This window comes from Sphaerodactylus townsendi, linkage group LG01 (assembly GCF_021028975.2).
Source record: "Sphaerodactylus townsendi isolate TG3544 linkage group LG01, MPM_Stown_v2.3, whole genome shotgun sequence".
NCBI classification, from domain to species: domain Eukaryota; kingdom Metazoa; phylum Chordata; class Lepidosauria; order Squamata; family Sphaerodactylidae; genus Sphaerodactylus; species Sphaerodactylus townsendi.
In genome coordinates, this window is record NC_059425.1 from 13181835 (window position 1) to 13204949 (window position 23115).

General features: G+C 47.7%; 1 protein-coding gene across 1 annotated transcript; it reads left to right on the forward strand.

The window, feature by feature from the left end:
* The first annotated feature begins 1083 nt into the window (after positions 1-1083).
* LOC125436656 (cathepsin K-like) lies at positions 1084-22834 on the forward strand. Its single transcript, XM_048503860.1, is given in 8 exon segments — positions 1084-1333; positions 4406-4463; positions 4499-4568; positions 6419-6511; positions 6513-6647; positions 16429-16594; positions 20755-20860; positions 22604-22834. Coding segments are annotated over 8 exon segments (978 nt in total). The 3' UTR covers positions 22704-22834.
* The last annotated feature ends 281 nt before the right edge of the window (positions 22835-23115 follow it).

Below are 23115 nucleotides of genomic sequence, written 5' to 3' on the forward strand. Positions count from 1 at the left end.
ACACGGCAATCACTGAAACCTTTCCCACCCTCTCCTCCAGGGACGGAGCTTCCATAGTATATGTCCGTGGTGGTGAACCTTGGCACTCCAGATGTTCCATAGACTACAATTCCCATCAGCCCCTTCCAGCATGGCCAATTGGAAGGGGCTGATGGGAATTGTAGTCCATAACATCTGGAGGCCAAAGGTTTGCCACCACTCTGGACATATGGGGTCATACGTCCCCGAAGCCTGCCAATCAGTCAGTCATTCCAGGAGTGCCTCCTAGATGCCTCCCATATCAATGGTCTCAGGTGGCACATGCCACGCGCTCGCCACTCAAGTGGCATTTTACCACCTACGCCAGGCAAAGCAGCTGGTGCCCTATCTCTCCCCAGTTGAATCCAGCTACAGTGTTCCATGTGACCTCTAGGGCTAGACTACTGCAGTTTGCTCTGGGCAGGGCTACCCTTGGGTCTTCTTCAGAAGCCTCCAGCTCGTCCAGGAATACAGCAGGGAGGGTCATACGCGGGATCCTCACGGCAGTTGCATAAATACCCGGTCTTTGCTCTGCCCGGCTCGCTGGCTTCTTGGTGGAGGAGCACTGGTGGGATTAAAGTTGTTCTTTGTATTAGGCCCCTTCCGCACACGATAAAATAATGCATTTTTCAAACCACTATTCACAACTGTTTGCAAGTGGATTTTTTGCTATTCTGCACACAACTTCAAAAGAGCACTGAAAGCAGTTCTGAGAGTGCATTATTCTGCATGTCTTGAATGAAGGCCTTTATATACTAAGCTTCCCCACATGGTCTGGGTCAGCGTTTACCGTGAAGGACTGTCTCTCTTGGTATGTTCCCAAAGATCACTCTCCACTCCAGCCCCAGAGAAGTCCATAGTCCGGGGCTAGGTAGGTGCTGCCAGCAGGCGAGGCCGTGGCCAGTGATCTAGGCCCCACAAGGGCCAAACGGTGACGCAGGCAACAGCGTAGGGTCCAATGGATTAGTGCTGGTGTTATTCTCCCTGTTGCTGCGAGGAGGCAATAAAGCCAGGCGCCAGTTGCCCTTTGCTGTGATTTAACAGAGTTTTTTATTTTCCCTGACAATGGGCCTTTCCCCACTCTACGCCGTTCCCTCTATGCCACGCTGCTGCTCTCAGCCGCAGCATCTAGCCTGCTTATCGCCCGGCCATCCCCACGCACTTCGGCGCTTCTGGCGAGACCATCAAAAGCTGCTCGCTAAGAAGAGCTTCTGGGATGCCCACATGGCAGCTGAGAGGGGGCTTGCTTTACAGCTGCAGCTCTCGAGGCGACTTTCGCGTTTCAATGCGCCGCTTCTCTGTGATGAGGAGCGACGTAGGGAACCCCGCTTACTTCTCCTCCAAGTAGCGGAGGGCCAAAACAAGTGGGGAAAGGCCTAATGACCAAGATTGATTCCATAACAATAAGTATTAGCTTAGCTTTCTGGCCCCAGAATCCATCTCTGTGGCTATCAGAGATTTGTTCTGCAGTTGTGGGATTGCATTGTGCAGTTGTGTTCTGCAGGATCCAACCAATGGTGGAATCCCAAAAATTTTAGTAACAGGTTCCCATGGTGAGGGTGGGATTCAAACTGTAGTGTAGCCAGCCAATGGGGGCTGGGCGGGCACGACACGACGGGGCGTGGCTGGGCATTCCAGGGGTGGGGCATTCCTGGGTGGGGCTGTGTGCAAGGACGCAGCCAAGTTCGCGCTCATTCCTTGGGCGGAAGCGAATACGCGAAGCAGGCGGAGGCTGCCACGCGACGCCGGTGCACCTCCCTCTGCTAGACTGCTTTCAAGTTCTGTGCGCTACTGCTGCTGAGAGGAGAGGCGAATCGAAGGCAAAAAATGCGTGGGCAAAATCACCCATGAGTAACCCCCTCTCGGCACACACAAATAATTAGGTAACCTTACTCTCGAGGGACCTGTGAGAACCTGCTGGATTCCCACCTCTGGATCCAACTCTACTGAAGCTCTTAACAGTTGGAGAAGAAGAAGACGCACTCCCCCCCCCCCCTTCTCTTCCTCCTGGTAGGGAGACTCCAAAGGGCCAGCTAACGAACTCATTTCCTTCTTTCTCTCTCCCAAACAGACTCCTTGTGAGGCAGGTGGGGCTAGAGAGTTCCCAGGACAGAGCTGTGACCCTAACCCTAACTCCCTAGCTCAAGGTCTCCCATTACTTAGGAATGTAGGAGATGAGGAAATAAATCTAGTTCACCAGATAAGATTGCACCACCCATGTGGGAGGAGTGAAGGGGGAAATCAAATCCTGGTTCTTCATATTAGAGTCCACCTGCTGTTAACTCTCTACAAGCTGGCTCTGTCTGTGTCTGACAGTGAGGGGCCGAGAATTTCGAAGACTCAAACTGGGAGAAAAACCTCAGAAAAATATATCAGCAGCCACAACCTAGGAATATCTCCTGGGAAAACAGACTTTCAAAATGGCCATGAACTCCCTGGGGCGATATGGTAAGTGGATCTGATCTTCTAAGGAGGACAGCTTGTCCAGAACCATATATCACGGGACTCATGGGTGGCTATTTCGCTTTTGGGTGAAGGAGACCTTAGATTTTAACTTTGATGAATTCTTGGCCCAAAAAGGAAAGTGGTGGATATTTTTTTGCATACATCCTTAAAAGTAATGCGTTCAGGTTGAAAGTGGTGTGGAAAGGCCTTTACCAGAGAGTGGAGACCCTGGATAAAGGTATAAGACCCTGGATTCAGTATATAAGGCAGCACCATGTGCTCAACATATCGAGATGGAGCTGTTCATCCTTTTTAATGCAGTATTGCCCTTTGTGGCTGCTGGTGTATCATAGAATCATAGACAGTGGGGTGGGATCCAAAAATTTTTAGTAACAGGTTCCCATGGTGGTGGGATTCAAACAGTGGCGTAAGCGCCAATGGGGCTAGGCGAGGGCATGGCCGGGGTGTGGACCGAGGGCATTCCGGGCGGGAGCATTAATAATTTCTCTGTTACTGTAAAGAAAACTCTACTGTAAAAGTTCACAATTTATTTCAGCTGGTATCTTTCTGTCCATAATTTAAACTCATTATAGCAAGTCCCATTGTCTACTCCCAACAGAAACAACTACGCCTTCTCCACTCTAATTGACTGCCTCCGTCAAATGCTCTTAATACTTTTCAAATACTTCATTTTGTTTCCTAGAAATCCAAAGAAGCGATACTTTCCTTTAAACAAGGAACTTGAACGGCCTATTTCTAATGTCAACAGGTTTTAAAACAGCCCAACAGGGGAGAATTTATCCCTGGCTCTTCCACCTTCAGCTAACCAGCCACACAGGAGACAACAAGGACTTTTATGATTTTTTTGGACCTAATGGAATTTCTAATGGAAGAAGCGAGACCAATTAGTGAACCCCTTCACCGAGCACACACAAATAATTAGTAACTCCACTTCTCGGGAACTGGTGAGAACCTGCTGGATCCCACCTCTGATCATAGAGTTAAGGAAGAGACCCCAAGGGCCATACAAATCCAACTCCCTAACATGGCAGGAACACACAGTCAAAGTGCTCAATCTTTTCAACCTCAAATCCTGCAATCATTTTCCCTTTTACTCATATTTTTTTTTTTTCAAAAGGTGAGTCTGTAAAAAAGGTTTCCAGTTTTCCTATGAAAAATTTTCTGTATTACCGCCCCTTGATCAAGTAAGTTGTTGATTTTTCTGCGATTTCTGGAATATTCTGTGACCTTCTGTGTCCAATCTTTCCCTTTGTTGGTATTTTTTTTTTTTCATCTCTTCATTTCTGCACATACAATGTCCTTGCAGGAGTATACAAGCGCATTGAAAAGCAGTCCATATGGATTTGGGATATGTCATCTCCCGTTAGTCCCAATAGAAGAACTTCAGGTTTTTCTCCATTGTTATTTTCAGTATCTTTTGTATTTCCATGTCCCAAAGAAAGGATTTTAGGCCTTTGTTCATAGCCACCACTTTATGAAAAAAGGGTCCCTCGTGTTTTGGCATTTCCCCAACTATTAGATATGCCTTTATACATTTTGCAATTCTGGACTTCTTTGAGGTGGTCACTCATCTGGCACAAGTAATATGAGCAAATGGACCCGCTTAGTTTCCAAGAATCTAGCGAGATCAGGCTAGCTTTGGATCATCCAGGTCAGCACAGAGAAAAAACAGAGGTGGTTTGCACATATTGCTGGCGGCCTCTCGCGTGGCTAAAAACCCTGGACTTTTCTTGGTGGCTCCTCCCATCCAAGGGACTAACCACATCTGACCCTGGTTAGCTTCCTGAGATCTGTCGAGGATTGGCCTAGCCTGGGCCATGCAGATCAGGTGATAAGGTCTGCCCAGGGACACTCTGCCCTTTTCTCTGAAGTTAGAAGGCATCCATGTGCTCCTTTTCTTTCCCATCCAGACAAGCTTAAGAGGTGGTGCAGAAGATGACCGGACCTCAAAATGCTTCTTTCTCATCTGATAAAGCCCAGTAACAATACACTGTACATGCCGGACCAGACAAAGCGTGGAACTTGACTCCATAGATTACAGAGAGAAAGGCTACGTCCACTACCCTGTCAAGAAATCAGGTCCAGTTCCTCTTGTTATCCCTAAGCTCCTGCAGCTGGATGCGTCAGCCATATTTTCAGGTGATTTCTGTGTAAGGACATTTGTTAGCTGGAAGATTTCACGCATGATTGCCAGTTGGGTTGCTGGTCGCTTTTAGTCATTCAGTGCTCCTGGCAGTTTAGTGGACTTTTTTCCCCTGATTGACGCTTTCGAGGAAAGTGGTTCACTCTGAAGGCGATTCCGCTACCACGGTAAAAATAGGTTAGAGCCAGTTCCCTGAGAAGGGTACTAACCTAGGTCGAAGCTTCATATTGTTGTTCCCGCTGCAACCAGCTTGATCCCAGCTCGAGCCGAAGTGCTGAATCATCCTGTGCCTGCTCTTCGCCAGCTCCGTTCGATTGGCATACTGTTCCACGACGGCCATGTTCCGCTTCTATCCCTTAATAATCATGCGCTATTTAAAAAAAACTGCCACAGGAATGGAGGGATGAAAGGTGGCGTTTTTTTGATTGGCCAGCTAATGCGCGATGCCTGTTCAAACACTCAGCTGTGATTGGCTGAGAATGGGGGGACTCTTGGCACCCAGAGATTCCTCGCGACTTTACTGGAATGCGAGCTGAGTTCGACGTCGAGATTCCCACAAAGAAAGTAGTAGTAGTTCCCAACTGGAGTCAGAAATTTGACCATTAAACGGGGCGAAGCTGGTACAAAACCACGTCGATTCCAGTGGTTGTGCGGAGCACTTAGGTCGAACGCAGCTCGAACTTAGGTTGATAACGCAAGTGCGGAATACACAAAACTGGTTTTAAAACGTATCCAACTTCAGAAAAGTTGATTCTCCTCTTTTTTTCCCCTGTGAATCAATGTCCTGGACATTCCTACTCTGAGGACAGGTAATTCCTACTCTGAGGACAGGTGAAATGATACAGCCACAGCAAATTTCTCACCCCGGATGAAGCAAAGCCAGTGTCAAGGAACTGAGTTCCTCTGTACAGTTTCTCGTTCTTTCAAACATTGGTTCAGGCTTTAAGGTTTACGTTCAAACAATAAAGTGAAATTTAACTGTGCTTGTAACATAGCACTGCTCTAACTTTTAGAAACTGAAAAGGGACCAGTTTCTGGGAGTTAAATACGGTCTTAAATGGGACTCCCTTGCTTGTCAAAGCCAGAGAATCATAGCAGCACATTCCAATTAATTAATCCGATGAAATTATTTCTGTGCTACCATGAGAAAGGAGGGTTTATAGCTGCAGAATAAATCCTACTTTGTTATCTCACACTGACCCTTAAGCTCACCTGTCAGGAATAGTTGTGCGAGTGTCTTAGATCACCAGGCATGAATTTGATTGGACAACAGACCTTGGTCACCTCTAATCTTCTGACCATAACATTTAGCTCTCCACCTTTTTTATGCTTTAATCATTATTTTATTCCTCATTGCCAGTGTTCTTTTGCTGGTATTCTTGCACAGTTTTGATGAATCTCCTTTAATCATGCTTGTAGTGTTTTGTCTTCAGGTGGCTTCAATCTAAATCCAATCTTAGACCAAAATAAGCGACTCTTGGACTAGAGCACCATCTTTACAGCCAGGGCTGCAACTCATGCAGAGACCCAGCAGACAGCCCCCTTTGTGGGCGGCTGACTGCCACATTCCCAGCACTAAGTGGTGGAATGATTCGGCCTATGCAGAGAAACAACAGACCATCACAGCCGCACCAAAAATAGAGGCAAAACCTGCGCAGCAACTCATTCAGGTTACAGCAGGCAGCCTCCTTGGGGGGAACAGATATGTTGAGTGTCATGAGGTCCAGGTGTGGAACAAATGACCCTGGCAGTGGTTTCTCCACGGGGTTCACCCTCAATCTTCCTTGGCAGGGCATATGCGGATCCTGCTGGGCTTTTAGCTCTGTGGGGGCCCTGGAAGGGCAACTCAAGAAGAGGAAGGCGGGCAGGATTGCTGAACCCTCAATGACCCCCCCAGAACCTGGTCGACTGTGCCAGCAGTTGTGATGGCTGCAAGGGCTGCTTGATGACCAAGGCCTTCAAGTATATAAAGGAGAACCAAGGCATTAGTTCAGATGATTCCTATCCCTATATTGGCAAGGTAAGAACCCTCAATATAAGGCTAACGCCATGGGGGGATCCATGGTCCGGTGGTGGCACATCTGCTCGGTCTGCTGAAAGTTCCAGGTTCAATCCCCAGCATCTCCAGTTGAAAGGACCAGGCGGCAGTTCACGTGAAAGGCCTCCGCCTGAGCCCCTGGAGAGCCGCTGCCAGTCTGAGTAGACGTTACCAACCTTGATGGATCAAGGGGCAGATTCAGTAGGAAGCGGCTTCGTGTGTGTTCAGCTCTTAACACAACCCTGATGTTTAGTGTTATGTGAAGGCTGGCTTATTTTATCAATGTATACATAAGAACATAAGAACAAGCCAACTGAATCAGACCAGAGTCCATCTGGTCCAGCACTCTCTGCTACTCTGTGAGCTGGCCCCAGGTGCCTTTGGGGGGAGGCTCACAGTGCTGGATGGCTAAGAGCTATGCAGCCTGACTTTGGGCGCTTCCCCACGATCACCCTGATCCCCCCCTATGTCGGCTGCAATCTCAGTTCAAGGAGGTTCAAGATTGGTAACCATACAGAGGCGTCTCCTACGACCCTATAAATCTGTCAGAAGGGTCATCAAAAGGCTGTAATATCCAGGTTGGTGGCCCTCCTGCACCTCCTGTGGCAGCATATTTAAAATACAATCGCGTTAGTGAAGGAAGTGTTTCCTTTGTTGGTCAATTCTTTCCCCCAGCATTTTCAATGAATGCCCCCTGGTTCCTGGTATTGTGTGAGAAAGAGAACAATTTCTCTCTGTCCGGCATTTTCCTACACCATGCATATTTTATGGACTTCCAGTCGTATCCCACCTCAGACGATCTCTCATATGCAGCTAAAGAGCCCCAACAGCAGCAGCCTCTCCTTGGGAGGAACCGGTCCCACCTCAAGTCACTCCTCGTTGCCCCTATTGTGCACTTTCTATCTCCTCCAGGAAGTGCTCGGGACCCAGAACTGAACTTGAGGAGGAAATGGCCTTGAGGGCTTAAGGCAAAGGGCATGACAATCCCTTACCAGTTTTATCAATGCAATACACTGCCTCTACAGTGCTGGATGGGAAAAGCTAGCCTGACTTTATCAGCTTTCAGAAGCTAAGCAGGATTGGCTGTGGTTAGTACTTGGATGGGAGACCACCATGCAGCGGAAGGCGATGACCAGCCACTTTTGTTATGCACTTACCTTGAAAACCCTACAGGGTTGCCATAAGCTTGTGACTTCATGGAACGTTATACCCACACCTAGAGTAAGTCATCAAGGCAGTTTGTAGTATGTGATAACACAGAGTCCTCATCAAAGTCACAAAATGTCAGCAAAGGTCATTAACACAGAAGAATTGTAAGGCAGAATGTAAAACAAGTGAGATGGGACATCCAGGGAATATGGTGCCTTGAAAGATCTAGTCTCCTGAAGGCACGGGTGCATGCCGATCAGTCACGGGAGGGGGGGCAGGCCTCACCTGCGATGCAGTGGCCCCACCGGTGCCCAGTAGCTCCCCCCGTGCCAGGGCCCCGCTCACTGGCTGAGCTGAGCACTGCAGCCGCAGGCTGGCTCACCCACCCAGGAGGCAGGGAAGGGCAGGAGCCAGCCTGCCTCCACAGCACCCACCCGAGCTGCGTGCCACCGAGCCCTGCCCTCCTAGCCTCCCTGGGGAGGGCAAGAGCTGGCCTGCAGGGTGGCCGGGGGCATGGCTTGGCGGTGGGCGGCTCCGGCAGGCACTGCTTCTGCCAGTCCCCCCACCTCCATCGGAGCCGCTCAAACTTGCCTTGCCTTGCAAAGGTGGTAAAGTGGGGTGCGGAGATGGGGAGGTGCCGGGCAGGAGGTGCACCACTGGCGCCATTTCCCTCCAGTACGCATCTGCCTGGAGGCTCCGGGCTATGCAGCTCTGAAGGACATTTTTTACTGGTTGGAGGTGTACGTTTTTGCTCACCCCTCCCATCTCCCTTGTTTTGGGAACCAAACGTGACAGGTAGAGAGCTCTGTGGTCCCAGACGAAAAAGCCTGCAAGCTCTTGATATCGTCCAGATTGGCGGGTGAGTGCCAGCGAAATTGCTTAAAGAGGCTGCCTCCCATCGAGGCGTCTTTTGATCCCTTTTCCTCTCACCTTATTTTCTGTTTCTTTTTTTTTCCATGGGCAAAAAAAAAAGGATCTTAAGGATGAATGATACGAACAGAGAAACTTCGAAATCAGTGAAAGTTTCAAAATATTCCCTTAAGCGGATATCTGAGGCCCTTTCCCCACTTATTTTAAGCCCCGCGCTACTCTCAAGTAGCGTGGGGTCCAGCTGCACTCCCCACTTCAGAGGCCCGAGCGCTTAGCCGTCCGGGACGCTGCCTCTCCTCAGCCCCCCCTCAGCACGCCAGTAATTCCTGAAGCCTTTTGAAATGGCGTAGCACGATGAACCTGCACTGGAAGCGAGAGGGTGTTGGGGAACTTTGGTAGCGCTACCAGGAATTGCGGCGTGCTGGGGTTAAGCCACGCAGCAACCCTCGGAAAAAGGTGAGTGGGGGAAGGGCCTGAAACTGAGAGAGTTGGTGCAAAAACAGGCTTTAACAAAGTTTTCAAACTTAGTGGAGCTGCAGGGAATCACAGGCTTTCCGGCTTGTCAGTGTTTGGCCAGGGAGTTGAAAAGCTAAGCAATTATTTTTCTCTCTACTTCTTCTCTTTTCACGCCACTCTACAATGTGGAAGCAAACGGCATGCGTTGAGCTGTGGAATTTGGCTTGTTCACGCTCCCCTGCATTGGGAGCTGCCAATTGAGAGGAGGAGGAGGAGGAGGAACATAAGAACAAGCCAGCTGGATCAGACCAGAGTCCATCTAGTCCAGCTCTCTGCTACTCGCAGTGGTCCACCAGGTGCCTTTGGGAGCTCACGTGCAGGATGGGAAAGCAATGGCCTTCTGCTGCTGCTGCTCCTGAGCACCTGGACTGTTAAGGCATTTGCAGGAGAAGGAGAAGGAGAAGAGTTTGGATTTATATCCCCCCTTTCTCTCCTGCAGGAGACTCAAAGGGGCTTACAATCTCCTTGCCCTTCCCCCCTCACTCTGTAAAACACTGCCCTGTAATGAGGTGGGTGGGGGCTAAGAGAGCTTTCGAAAGAAGCTGTGACTGGCCCAAGGTCACCCAGCTGGCCATGTGTGGGAGTGCACAGGCTAATCTGAATTCCCCCCAGATGAAGCACCTCCGCACGGCTCAGGCTGACGAGGCTGGGGAATCAAACCCGGTTCCTCCAGATTAGATACACGAGCTCTTAACCTCTTATGCCACGGCTGCTCCTGCATCTGTGGATCTGCAAAGTTCATTTATTGACTGTATTGTGTTTTGAACTTGGAATCTGGATACTTGAGCAGCTTCCCATTTTAATTGAGCTCAAAGGAGCCAAAGGTCACTTGGCAGGTGTGTGGGAGTTGCACAGGCTAATCTGAATTCCCCAGATAAGCCTCCCACAGCTCAGCAGCAGAGCTCAGGGAATCAAGCCTGGTTCAGTTAGAATGCACCTGCTCTCTTAACTCACCTACATGGGCACTTTTCTCGTCTGTGGATCTGCAAAGTTCATTTATTGACTGTATTGTGTTTTGAACTTGGAATCTGGATATGATTTAAACTTCCCATTTTGGATTGAAAGAGGAAAATATAGATGGTTGGTTTTAACAAACGGTCTGAAAATATTTTTGAAAATATTTGGCCAGTTGATTGATTGTTCTGTTTGATAGTATATGGAAAAAAATGCATAAATTAATCGCACAAAAGAAAACAAACAGATTTAAGATAAAGGCAGCAATTCATCAAAAAGAGGAGGGAAGAACCAGAAGTGGAAGAACAAGATATTCAAGACAGTTCAAAAAATGTTGTGGGAATTTCTCAACTTCAAGCAACAACTCCTCAAATCAAACAATCAGCAAAACACGGGAGAAGTATTTTAAAAAGAAGTTCACAATATAAGACAAGAGATCGCAATGGGAATAGTGGAAATTAAGCAAAGTGTTCAAGAAAGAAGCCAGGAAATTGTGAAAATTAAAGAAAACATGAACAAGAGAAAGCAGAAACACAAAAGATGTGCATGTAATAAGAGGACTTTTGGACAGTTGAGCAATAACATGCAAAAGATTAAGCTATCCAGTATCACCATTAAAGTCTCCAACTGAAGCTTATTAGAATACAAATCAGTGGTGGGATCCAAAAATTTTAGTAACAGGTTCCCATGGTTCTGAAGAGTGGGATTACTAGTATTTTGTGTGTGTGCGAGAGGGGGGGGGTTACTAGTGGGTCCAGCTTTTTCCACCTCCATGCCTGCCTCCCGAGAGGCAAACTGCTTTGGCGTGAAGCGTTCCAATAGCAATGGGACTACCAGGAAAGGGGCATGAACTGGGGCGTGGCAGGCATTTCGGGTTAGGCAGTGGCACAATGGCACATTTGACACAGCCTTTAGCTGCCTTTTATCTTACCGGGTCCTTGTATCAAGCCGGAAAATGAATGCATGCGCCAGGCGCAGGCTGCCGATTTTGCCGCTGCGGTTGGGGCACCTCCTGCTAGACTGTTTCAGGATTCTGCGGCTACTGCTGAAGAGGAGGGGCTGGACCATGCTAAGGCAAAAAAAAAATTTTCGGGGAGTCGTGGTGGGAAAATCACCCATGGGGGGGGTGGGCATCCAACCTCAGGTTTGCCCCGGCACACACAAATAGCCTGGAGTAACCTACTGCACCTGTGCTGGGGGGGGCTGGTGAAGACCTGTTGCAGACTACCTGCTGGATCCCACTTCTGATACAAATGTGAAAAAGAGCAATGATAGCGCAATTTGCACAGAAATGATCAATATTCATGGGGAAATGAAATCATGGCAAGTGGTGAAAGAGAAGGAAAAGAAATAGAATGACTAGTATATTTCCAAAGAGTTTCAAGAGAAAGAGGGGAACTGAAAGCAGTACAGTACAGTATGGCCTTTATTAGGCATATTATATAAAATATTACATACGATAGTCATATAGACAGATACAAAATAATGCAGTAACCAATGACCCAGTTATATTAAAATACTATATATACAAGTCTGCAAACACACGACAAAACATTTAAATAGCTAAATCGACTAATTAAGATCAGAACTGTTAAAATGATCGACTTTCATTTATCTCTTCGGCTAAAGTCCTCGATTATACGGCAAAATAGTTGGATACTTAAATCAAGTAATTCAGGACAGATGTGTTAGTCTTTCATTTTCTATCACTTGACTAAAAGGTAGGCAACCTTAGTGTTATCTCAGAGGAAAGATCATTTAATAGATAGGATACCAGATATGTCATGGGGAGACTATTTTTTGTTTGAAGAGCCCTATATAAACAATTCCTGTAAAATCAAAATGATTTGTGAATCCTTTAAAAATTACCTAAACCAAAAAAAAAAAAACACAATTTACCAAAGGAAAATCCTTCTTTAAAAAAAAACTTTTTTACCAAAACAATTGGAAACTAACCATTTCCCTAAAATCCAAAAATGGGAAATCTTTTTGGCATGCCGTTGCAAAATACCTAAACACTAAATATCAACTATAAGCTCCCAGCTCTTCCTCCCCGCATCTGGACTATCATGGCTCAGTATTTAATGTCTCCAGCGAACCTTTAAACTTGATTGATAATAACATAGTCACCACGGTCACCTCTAGGTTAGACTACTGTAACTCGCTGTACGCGGGCTTACCTTTAGCCATGATCCAGAAATTGAAGATCGTGCAAAATGCGGCAGCCAGGTTGCTACAGGGGTTTATCTATTAGGGACCCGGATTACTCCAGTCCTGTACCAGCGCCAACTTCCACTGGCTGCCCGATCTAAGTGCCGGTTACATGCGTTCCAAGTTCCTGGTTTTGACAGCTTTAAAGCTATTTGTGCCAGCCTTGGACTAGAAGCATAACTACAGGGACCGTCTCTCCCTATGTCGCTACTGCCAGAGCCCCTCAGCCTCACTCGTGAGGCGGACCTTCCTGGTGATCCCTGGCCCCAAAGAGAGTGATCCGGCTGGCCTCTACAAGGGCCAGGAGGCTACCAAATTCGACCCTGGCCCCTACCTGGTGGGAACAAGGCTCCCAAAGTGAGATCAGGGCCCTGCGGGTATACAGAGTTCTCTGCAGGGCACCTGTAAGCTGATTCCTGTCTCCGCCAGGCATTTTAACCAGCCGGGATAACACCACACTTCTGTGATTAAAATATCTGGCCTCCTGTGGGTTGCAAGAGGAGAATGGGGAAGGGGAAACAAATTTTAATACGCCACCTGAATTTTTTATAATTTATAAATGGTTTCTTTAACTTCTGGGATTGGGTGTGAAATGGATTTTAACTGTTTTTATATAATTGATGGACTACCGGCCCTATGAGAAACCCTTGAGGGAAGGCGGTATAGAAAAGGATTTAATAAAATAAATAAATAAATAAAACATAATAAACAAGTTTCCTGACTGGCCCCCTGTTAAGGCAGGAGTCGTTGAAGAATTAATACGTGAACTAAAACCAGGAAAAGCTCCTGGTCCCAATGGCAGAGTTATTGAAACAATATTCCCACTGGTGGTCTCGCCCACTGGCCCATCTTTTTTCTCTTGTAGATCGTTATGGGATCATACCAGAGACTTGGCTTTACGCCGTTATTATTCCTATTTTCAAAAAGGGCAATTCGCTCAGTATTCCCTGGTTTTCCAATCTAGAAACCAAAATATAATCCTTAGGTTTCTCCAGGGAATTTCTGTAGACCTTCGTCAGGGGGTAGGGAATCCTGATAAACACGACTCTCTCTCAGATGTTCAGGGAACTACAATTCCCATCAGCCCCTACCAGCATGGCCAATTGGCCATGCTGACAGAGGCTGATGGGAATTGTAGTTCCTGAACATCTGGAGAGCCGCAGGTTCCCTACCCCTGCCCTAAATGATGATTACATACTCAGATTGCTTAGACAAAGAGAACCGAAAGCAACTGAAAGAGTATTAAGAGAAATGACAGAATTTGAAAAAGGAATTTACACAACAAAGGCAGCCTGTACAGGAAGAATATATAAGCTGTTACTTCAGTACAACACTGAAATGGAACAAGTCAAAGGATGTAGGATAAAATGGATGCAAATTTTTCAAGAGAAAATATCCTTTCAACAATGGGAATCCTTATGGACGGAAAATACCAAATTTACAACTTGTCAAACTTTGAGGGAAAACTGATACAGGATGTTTTATAGATGGTACATTACTCCAAAAGATGAACAAAAACTACAAAGGAACTTATTTGAAGCCTGCACTGTTTATCAAAGGCAAGTGTGTGTGGGGGCCCCATGGGGGGCGCTGTGGGGAGGCACCGCGTGGGGGCAGGGGGCACAGGGGTTGGACAGGGGTGATTTTCTGTCCCCAGGCAAGCACCCTGGGCAACACGCACCCCCAGTCCCTTAATAGCTACGCCTCTGACTCCCTCAAGGCCCTCAGGTTGCAGGACCTGACCAAAGCGGTTAACTGATGATGCTGGCACTGGAGGTGGAGGCGTGCGGGCGCTGAACGAGGCAGTGGTGCGCTGGGAGGCCCACAGGAGGCTTGCATACTCCTAAGGTCTCACCCCCAAGACGTGGCAGACAGTCATGCGACTTCTGCCAGCGGTGCGACATCCTCAATGGCTTCATCACTGATGCAGAGCCTGGGAAGACACCTTTTGAAAGTGCACTTGCTTTTCTGGAGACCCCGAAGACGGAGCACCAGCTAGATGAGGCAGTCATAAAGAACCTGACTAGAAAAATCAAGGAGGATGCTGTTACTGCCTGTGTGGAACAACCAGAAGTTCGAATAAGCCAGCCAGCTTCTGAACATGCGGTTTTTGCAGGACCGGAAGACACCAGATTGGCCTTGTAGACCGTCATCCAGGAGAGGAACCCACTTGGACTTCCAGCAACAAGCGCTTACGTGTTTGGAAGACTCTCTGGAAGACTCTGAGCCCTTCAGACGGCACAACAGAATTCGGCTGCTGCGCAGGCACCCAGCCTCAATCTCTCGGGAGCAGCCAGCAAGGAGACCGCAGCTTCAGAGCACACGGAGGAAGTTTTCTCTGAACAGGGAGGAAGCAGCTGGTTTGGCCAAAACAACAAAGGACCAGTCCTTAGAAAGATCCAGTGCGGCCAGAGGCGTGGAGAAAGAAAGGCCAGAGGCTTTGGTGCGATTCAGTGATGAGGACGGAAGGAAGCAGGAAAGAGGGCCTTGTCTTGGACCCAGAGGGAGCAACTGACGAGCACGTGGTAACAGCAGAGCCTCCTGGAGTGTCCCGAGGGTCTCCCCTGGCCTCAGACAGACAATCCCTGCGTAGTTCAACCATAGACAAGAAGACGAGGAGACCTGGACCGGGGAGGGCGAGCTCTTGGACTGTGCATCTTCTTTCGGGAGACAGAACGTCATCACTTCCATCAAACAGGGATCCCCCCAAAAAAGATGTGGACCGAGGAAGAAACTAAGTGGTTCAGGGCAGGCGTGAAGAAGTATGGTGAAGGGAACTGGAAAGCTATTTCCCAGGCATATAACTTTAAGAGACGCACTCCGGTTACGATCAAGGACCGCTGGCGGATGGCGGAGAAACCGAGTCTCAACTGAACTCTGCCAGGGCTGCTGCACTTAGCACAGGTGCTTCTGTCTGGAGGAGGGGTTTTTGGGACACGACTCTGGTTTTGCTTTGTGGTAAACTTCAACAGGGCCCTAAAACAGAAAAAGAAAGACTTTTAAAGGAAAGACTTTTTTTTTGTTATAAGATTCGTAGAACTTTGGAGAATCATTATTTAATGCAGTACACTTTGGAAAATAAAGTCGTATTTCTGTTGTTGGATCTCCAGGTTGGCCATGGTGTGGGACAGGATGCTAGACCTGGTGGACCACTGGCCTGGTCCACCAGAATTTTTCCGAGTTCTTTATGTAGGCTGACCAGACGTCCCGCTTTTGGCAGGACAGTCCCGCCTTGAAACAACTTGTCCCACATCCTGCAGGTTTTTTCAAATGTCCCGGGTTTTGGAAGGCTGCCGCACTGCCTTCTGGGGCGCAAGGCAGTGCGGCAGCCTCCCGTGCAGCCGCAGGAGCGCACGGCCTTCTGGGACGCTGCCGTTTCCCACCCTGTGAAAGGCCTGTGACAGGGCGGGAAACAGGAGCGCCCCAGAAGGCAGTGTGCTCTTGCGGCTGCACGTGTATCCGTGCGTGCACACGCAGGGCCGGCCGCCCGCCTGTCCCGGTTATCTTTATGCCATCCAAAAAAGGCCAAGAATTTGCACCTGGCCTGTCCCGCTTGGGCAGTAAGTCCACAGAAAAAAACCTTACCTCTCCACCAAAGCCCTCCCTTTGGTAGTTGCTGCCTGGCCTAGTAAGCTCCACCCCTAAAAGGCCCTTCTCCGCTCCTCATTAGTGTTGCCAACTTCAGGTTGGAAAATTTCTAGAGGTTTGGGTGGTCAGACTGGAGAGGGTGGGGTTTGTGAAGAGGAGGAACCTCAGCAAGGCACAAACCCACCCTCCAAAAGCCACCATTTTCTCCCTGACAATTCTCTCTCCTCTGGAGATCAGTTGTAACTCTGGAAGATCTCCAGAGAACTCCGGGAGATCTGGGGGCCACCCAGTGAAAGGCTGCCCTGTCCTACAAAAAGAGGGAGAGGAGAGTATGAAACTGTCTCTGGATCGGAAGGTGTTTTGGATGATCAAGGAAACAAACACTGGATTCCGTGCTAACCCCACTGTATTATTATTATTATTTTGCATGATCCAACATGCTTTCTGGGAGATTTTTCCACTTTCTGTTCTGCAGGAAAAAAGTTGCAAGTACGACCCAAGAAGCAAGGCTGCCACGTGCCGGGACTTCGTGGAGATCCCCAAAGGAGACGAGAAGGCTCTGAAGAAGGCTGTGGCCGAGATTGGCCCAGTCTGTGTGGGCGTCGATGCCAGCTTGGAGACTTTCCAACTCTATCAAAAAGGTGTGTAGGAAGGAAGAAAGCAAGGAAACTTCCTCTCTGAAAGACCTGGCATGTTAGTTCCGCCTGTTTCGTTTGATCGATGCCGGGAACCAAGTAGAGAGACAGGTTGCCAAATACTCCTTGGCAAATGCAGAGGATGGAGATGGCTGGTGACTTACTAGCTGTATCCGGAGTCCAGTGTCAATGCGCTTATGCCACTTCCGGAAGTGATGTCATCACGCCACCGGCAATTGCGGGGACGCTCTGCTATTTGGGCAAAAACTCTGTGGTAGAAGCCATTTTTACCATTGAGTTTTGTCCAAATGCCAGAGTGTCCCCGTGACTGTTGGTGACTTGATGATGTCACTGCCAGAAGTAATGTTGTCGTGTCAACGTTGGCCTCCTTCCACAGCTAGTAAGTCCCCCTGCCGGCTGACTGAACAGTACTGGGAGGAGGGGGCTTGGAGAGGCCCCGAGCAGGGATCGGCAATGTTAGATTTAGTTTAGAGTCATGAATCTGCCCAGTAGTGTGTGTGGGTGCAGTTTATAGAAACTTCCCAAGAGATAAAAGTAAAAGTTAAAACTTACATTTATTCAAGCATCTCCAGTTCACAGCTTTGTTCCAGGAAAAAGGTAGATAAAAAGAAACCCTAGTCTAAAGAGATTACTTTCCCTACAACAAGTGGGCACAACTAACGCGCCATCACGCGTGTGCGGGTAAGGAGAACGCTACAGTGGGAAAGCCCCACTGTGGCAGGCTGCCATTGACCATGCGCTCGGGTCAAAGGCTAGGACAGAAGTGAAACCAGCATGGGGAAGAAAGGAAATTAGTGGGCGGTCTCCTGGACCAGACAAGGAGGGCAAACAAGAGAGGCAACATCACAGTTAGAGTGAGATACACAGTGCCCCCCAGTGTCCAGGCACGCAGAAGTAGCTTGTTCCAACAGGCAAACCTAGGAGACAGTCCCCTGCAATGGGGGACACGGAACGCAACCCTTGAAAAAAAAAACACCTCCTTGTTTGGGAGCACTGGCTCTTCCTTCGGGTTCTCTGCCTACTCGCAAGTACTGCCACCACCTGCAGACACATCTGCCTGCACTGCCTGCATCCCCTTTCCTTTAGGATGCTACCCGGGGGCGGGGGGTACAGCTAGCAGAGCCACACCCACGTCACATGCCCTCCTCCAGCAGAACCAGGCAGTATGTGCAGCTGGGAGCACACAGACAAAGCACTCACAAACAGGCAGTGGAAAGGCATGAGGGCAGGCGTCCCAGGAGATGCGTGAGAAGGGAGTCTGCAGCAGTGGGCCCTGCCGGAAGCCCTGGATCCCAGCCGCTACCCCACCTCAAGGTGCGTTGATGCCAGCCCTGATCCTTTCTCACAGGTGCCCAACCAGCGCTGTCTGGAGCTGACCGTAGAGGTTTTCGTCTTTCTATGGTTGGAAGGGTCCAGTGGTTTCCAGACCCTGCTCTGTATTTTGCAAACACGGTCAGGGACGGCATTACCGTACCCTGAGGTGTGGCAGCTGCCAGGGTGCTGGGTTTCTGGGAAGGCCCTCTCCTGAAGAACCACCCAACCATATGCTTCCAGGAAAGGATGCACTGGGAGTGTACAACGGTGCCACTTTTGGCAGGCAGAGTGGTGATGTTCCCATCTGCACAGATCACCCAGCACCATCGGGGGAAAGGATTTATAGTCAATGTAGAGGCTTCTAAAGTGGGCGGGGAAAGGAAGGACACACAGGCAGGCGGGGATGTGGGTGGACTGAAAGGAAGGCATGATCTGGGGTCCTAGTGATGGTCAGAGGAAGAGGGGGGGGCCCTAGGCACTGCCTGTCCAGAGCCCTCCTAAACCTGGCTACGGCCTTCTGGGGTTCCATTCATCTGTGAGCTGACCCTAGGGGGGACTTACTAGCTGCAAACAGGGGCCAGTGTTGACATCACTTCTAGGAGTAATGTCATGTCACTAATGATCACAGGGGACTCTGGTACTTGGGCAAAACTATGGTAAAAATGGCTTCTACCATAGAGTCTTTGCCCAAATGTCAGAGTGTCCCCATGATCATCAGGGATGCGATAATATCACATCTTCATGTGACGCTGATACTGGCCTACGTTTGCAACTGGTAGGTACTCTGTCACCACCACCTAACCCAGGGGTCTGCAACCTGTGGCTCTCCAGATGTTCATGGACTACAATTCCCATCAGCCCCTGCCAGCATGGCCAATTGGCAATGCCTGCCTGTGCGTCCTTCCTTTCCCCGCGCACTTGGAAGCCTTCACATTAACTATAAATCCTTTCCCCCGATGGTGCTGGGAACTGTCACAGATATTACACCAATGCGTACTCCAACTCACTAAATGAGTATCATTTCAATAATATCTTTCTATCACAAATGATAATTTCAAAAGGTTCAAAAACAATTCCACAGGTAAATACACCATCAAGTATGACTATAAAACCTCTAGATTAGGTTTTTATTTCGACAGTCCTTTGTCAAGCCAATCTGAAATGTACATAAGAACACAAGACAAGCCAGCTGGATCAGACCAGAGTCCATCTAGTCCAGCTCTCTGCTACTCGCAGTGGCCCCCCAGGTGCCTTTGGGAGTTCACATGCAGGAGGTGAAAGCAATGGCCTTCTGCTGCTGTTGCTCCCAAGCACCTGGACTGTTAAGGCATTTGCAATCTGAGATCCAGGAGGATCAAGATTGGTAGCCATAAATCAACTTCTCCTCCATAAATCTGTCCAAGCCCCTTTGAAAGCTATCCAGGTTAGTGGCCATCACCACCTCCGGTGGCAGCAAATACAAGTATCAATATACAAGTATCAATACAAAAACAAGTATCAATATATAAAACTCTTGTCTTATCCTTTCATTTCCATATAATTAACAAAAAAACCCAGAGAACCCTCCCATATGCACTTGCAATTGTTGTACAAAGTATTTTCTTTCCTTACTCCTCTAGGAGCGCAACTGTTTTTCCTTAAGCTACATAAAAAAAAATAAAACATTAAAAAAACATTCCTATTATTCAATATTAAACCTAAATTTTCATATGAATAATAATAACACTTTTCATTGTGAAGATTCACCCACATAATTTCCGAACTTTCACTTAAATGGCTCTTCTTCTATAAGAGCAAAAAAAGGGGGGGGAGGAGGGGGAAGAAAGATGAGGAATAAATTCTAAATTTATTTATTCTAAACGTTTTCAAAAGTAGTCAAATGCCTTTCAAAACAAACAAGTACAGTTACCAAATAGGCCTTCTCCCTGGATATCAGGATCTCGTGCGAGAGGAGTTTCCACAGTATATACTAGTTGATTGTTCCCAGCTGTAGTCGCAGCTGTAATCAGAGAAATGCTGAGTAGTTAACTGTAGAATTGAGTCCTTGTGGGAATGTTGTTCCTAATTCAAAAATCAGCCTTGCCTCTCTTTGTTTTGATTTTCTTCTTATATCCACTGAACAGTCCCCAGTAGCAACTGTTTCTACTACTGTAAATTTCAGGGATTCAGGTGAGTGGTTGTTTGCCCAAAAGTGGTCCACCAGAGGAGCTCCTTGTTCTTTGTTGCGAATTCTTGACAGACGCTCTAGAATTCTAACACGTATTTCCCTAGATGTTTTACCTATATACAACAAGTTGCATTCACTATATATAGGGGAAAATGCTTCAATGTTTTGAACCACCCTCTGTCTGGGAAGCTAATCTCCTTACATTCCCATGCATGTTTACACACTATACAATGATAACATTTAAAATAACCATATTGACTGGTGATTTCATGGTCCTCCCACCAAAGTCTGCTTTCATTAAATTATTGCCCAAAGAACGTGTCTTTCTTAGCCCTATCCTAGGGGCTAATATACATCCAGGTAATTCCTGTGCCAGTGGCCAATATTTGGCTACAATAGATTTTTATCTTTCCACTCAGCTCTGCATACTCAAATGACATATGAATCCTCTGTGTATTTTGTTTCACTCTAGGGGTGAATAAAGTGTCTCTATGTATATCACCTGCTCTTTCTCTGGCCCTTTCAATGACCTTCCATGGAAACTTCCTATTGAGTAAATTAACCCCAATCCTTCTAGCTACTTGTTTGTAATCCTGGGCTCTTGTGGAGTTTCTCCATTCCCAGGTACCTGGAATGACAGGTTCCGACTCTCCTCCTCTCTCAGGTGTATATTATGACAAGGACTGTAGTTCCAAAAAACTCAACCACGGCGTCCTGGTTGTGGGCTATGGCGCCCAGAAAGGCATAAAATACTGGATCGTCAAAAACAGGTAACCTTTGGCATTTTGTGGTTGCATGTCTGTTTACAGCTCTCCTTTCTCACTGAGAATCGAAGTGGAATACTGGAGTACATGGTGTGAAACACTGCAGTCAAAAGGGATCAGAAATCTAACAAGCTGTGCTCTAGGACACGGGTCCCCGACAATGTGCTTGTGGGCACATCCACCGACACCTTTCCGGGCGGGGCCAGGTGTTTTTAGAAAGTTGGCCAGGCAAGGTTGGGCTTTGCCCAGCAAGGCTTCTGGAAATCGGATAGGCTGTGCAGATTTTTTTAACAGTTGCTTCAACACCAGCTGCAAACCCAGCCACAAAGGATCTTCACTGCATCAGTGCATACACTGTCACTGTGTGTGCATGCAAGAAAGTATTCTAAAAGCAATATGTTCATTTCAAAAGGCATCCTGTTAAACAGGCCTCCTACCTGAAATGTTGAAGAGTTACAATTAGAATTATGCATGGCCTCACTTTCTGACCATCTGTAGCTGTCTCCACTACCTATCAGCCGTTCCGTGGTGGGCTCTGCCGCCCGTCATAGCCATTTTGTGGTTGCGCCCACCACAGAATTCCAGAGTTGACCACAGGTTAAGACCAGTGGTGGGATCCAAAAATTTTAGTAACAGGTTCCCTCGCCAGCCCCCCCTCAGCAAAAAGGGCAGAGGCATACCTAGGCAAACCTGAGCCCTGGGCAAAACCTGAGTTGGATGCCCCCCCCATGGGCAGCCACCCCATCACGACCCCAAAAATTTTTTTTGCACCAGGTCATTTCTAAATCATCATCACATTATAGAAAATGCCCCAACTCACAAATCTGAACACAGCAATGGTAAAACGCACAGGTTCTTTGATAGAGACTGCTGAGATAAAAGGTACGAAAGGCTGAGAATCAAAGAATTGCAGTACCTGAAAGGGATTAACCCAGTTCAGGGAGTTACATTATTAGTTGCAATTGCTATATGGAACCTTCACGTTCAAAGGCCTTGGGGAGGCGAGGGTGTGGAAATGGAAAAGCGGACCCAATTAGTAACCCCCTCTCGGCACACACAAATAATTAGTTACTCACTCTCGGGAACTGGTGAGAACCTGCCGGATCCCACCTCTGGTTAAGTCCCTTACTCTAGGACTAGCATTACAGAAAGTAGAAACAATGAACACACAAAAAAGGTATTAGACATGATATGTCAAAAATGCAAAAAGTGGGGAGGGATTTATAGTATGTTGCCACCTCTGTTCGAGCTATGTAGGAAGCCTATATAGGGAGGGGCAGTACACAAATTCAGCTGCAGTTGGACAATTTAGCTTTGCTGGATTTGAATTTGAAATTTGATTTGAAGCAAATCAAACTGCAGAGGAACAAGGTCAGCTGGAAGGTAGTTTCAGATAAGCAAAAATCACTCCAGACTAAAAAGAGATTGGGAGATAACCCACATTGCTTCAAGAAGCTCTCCTCTGGAGTAAACTGTATAGGCGGTGAGGGGGGGGAGGGAAAGGAGTTTGTAAGCTCCTTTGAGTCTTCTTACAGGAGAGAAAGGGGGGATACAAATCCAACTCTTCTTCTTCTTACTTCTTCAGACTGGCCAAAGCTCATATTCTGCCAGAAATTTTGTTGGTCTTTAAGGGGCTACTGGATTCTTGCTGTATTCTACTGCAACAGACAGGCTAACGTGGCTACTCATCAAGAACATTACAGAAGCACTAATACCCTGTTCTTGTCTGTCTTGCATTTCACCTCACAGTTGGGGAGAGTCCTGGGGTGACAAGGGTTATATCCTGATGGCCCGGGACAAGAACAACGCCTGTGGGATTGCCAACATGGCCAGCTTCCCGAAGATTTGACCCGCTGCCTCACCTCACCTACACCTGGCCCCGTGTTTGGAAACCACTGGATTCCTGAGCGGGCATCGTGGAGCTTTGGCATAATAATGAAAGACTTGAACAGTACTGATGTTGCTTTTAGGCACGTTGGATGGCATCTATTAAAAGGCTTTTTGTAACAAAAGAGTGTGATCTTTCTCCTTCCTTCAAATTTGCAAAGAGAGAGGATTTTAGTAGTAATAAGATGGTTTATTTATTTATTTATTTATTTATTTATTTAGTTAGTTATCATACTTGTGTACCGCCCTCCACTTAAATGCCAGCCCCATCCTGTAGATAACACAGATAACCAACTTCTTGGTTGATTGTTTCTCAGCCAGAGAATTTGGACCAGGGGAGGGGCCATGGCTCAGTGGGAGAGCATGCGGAAGGC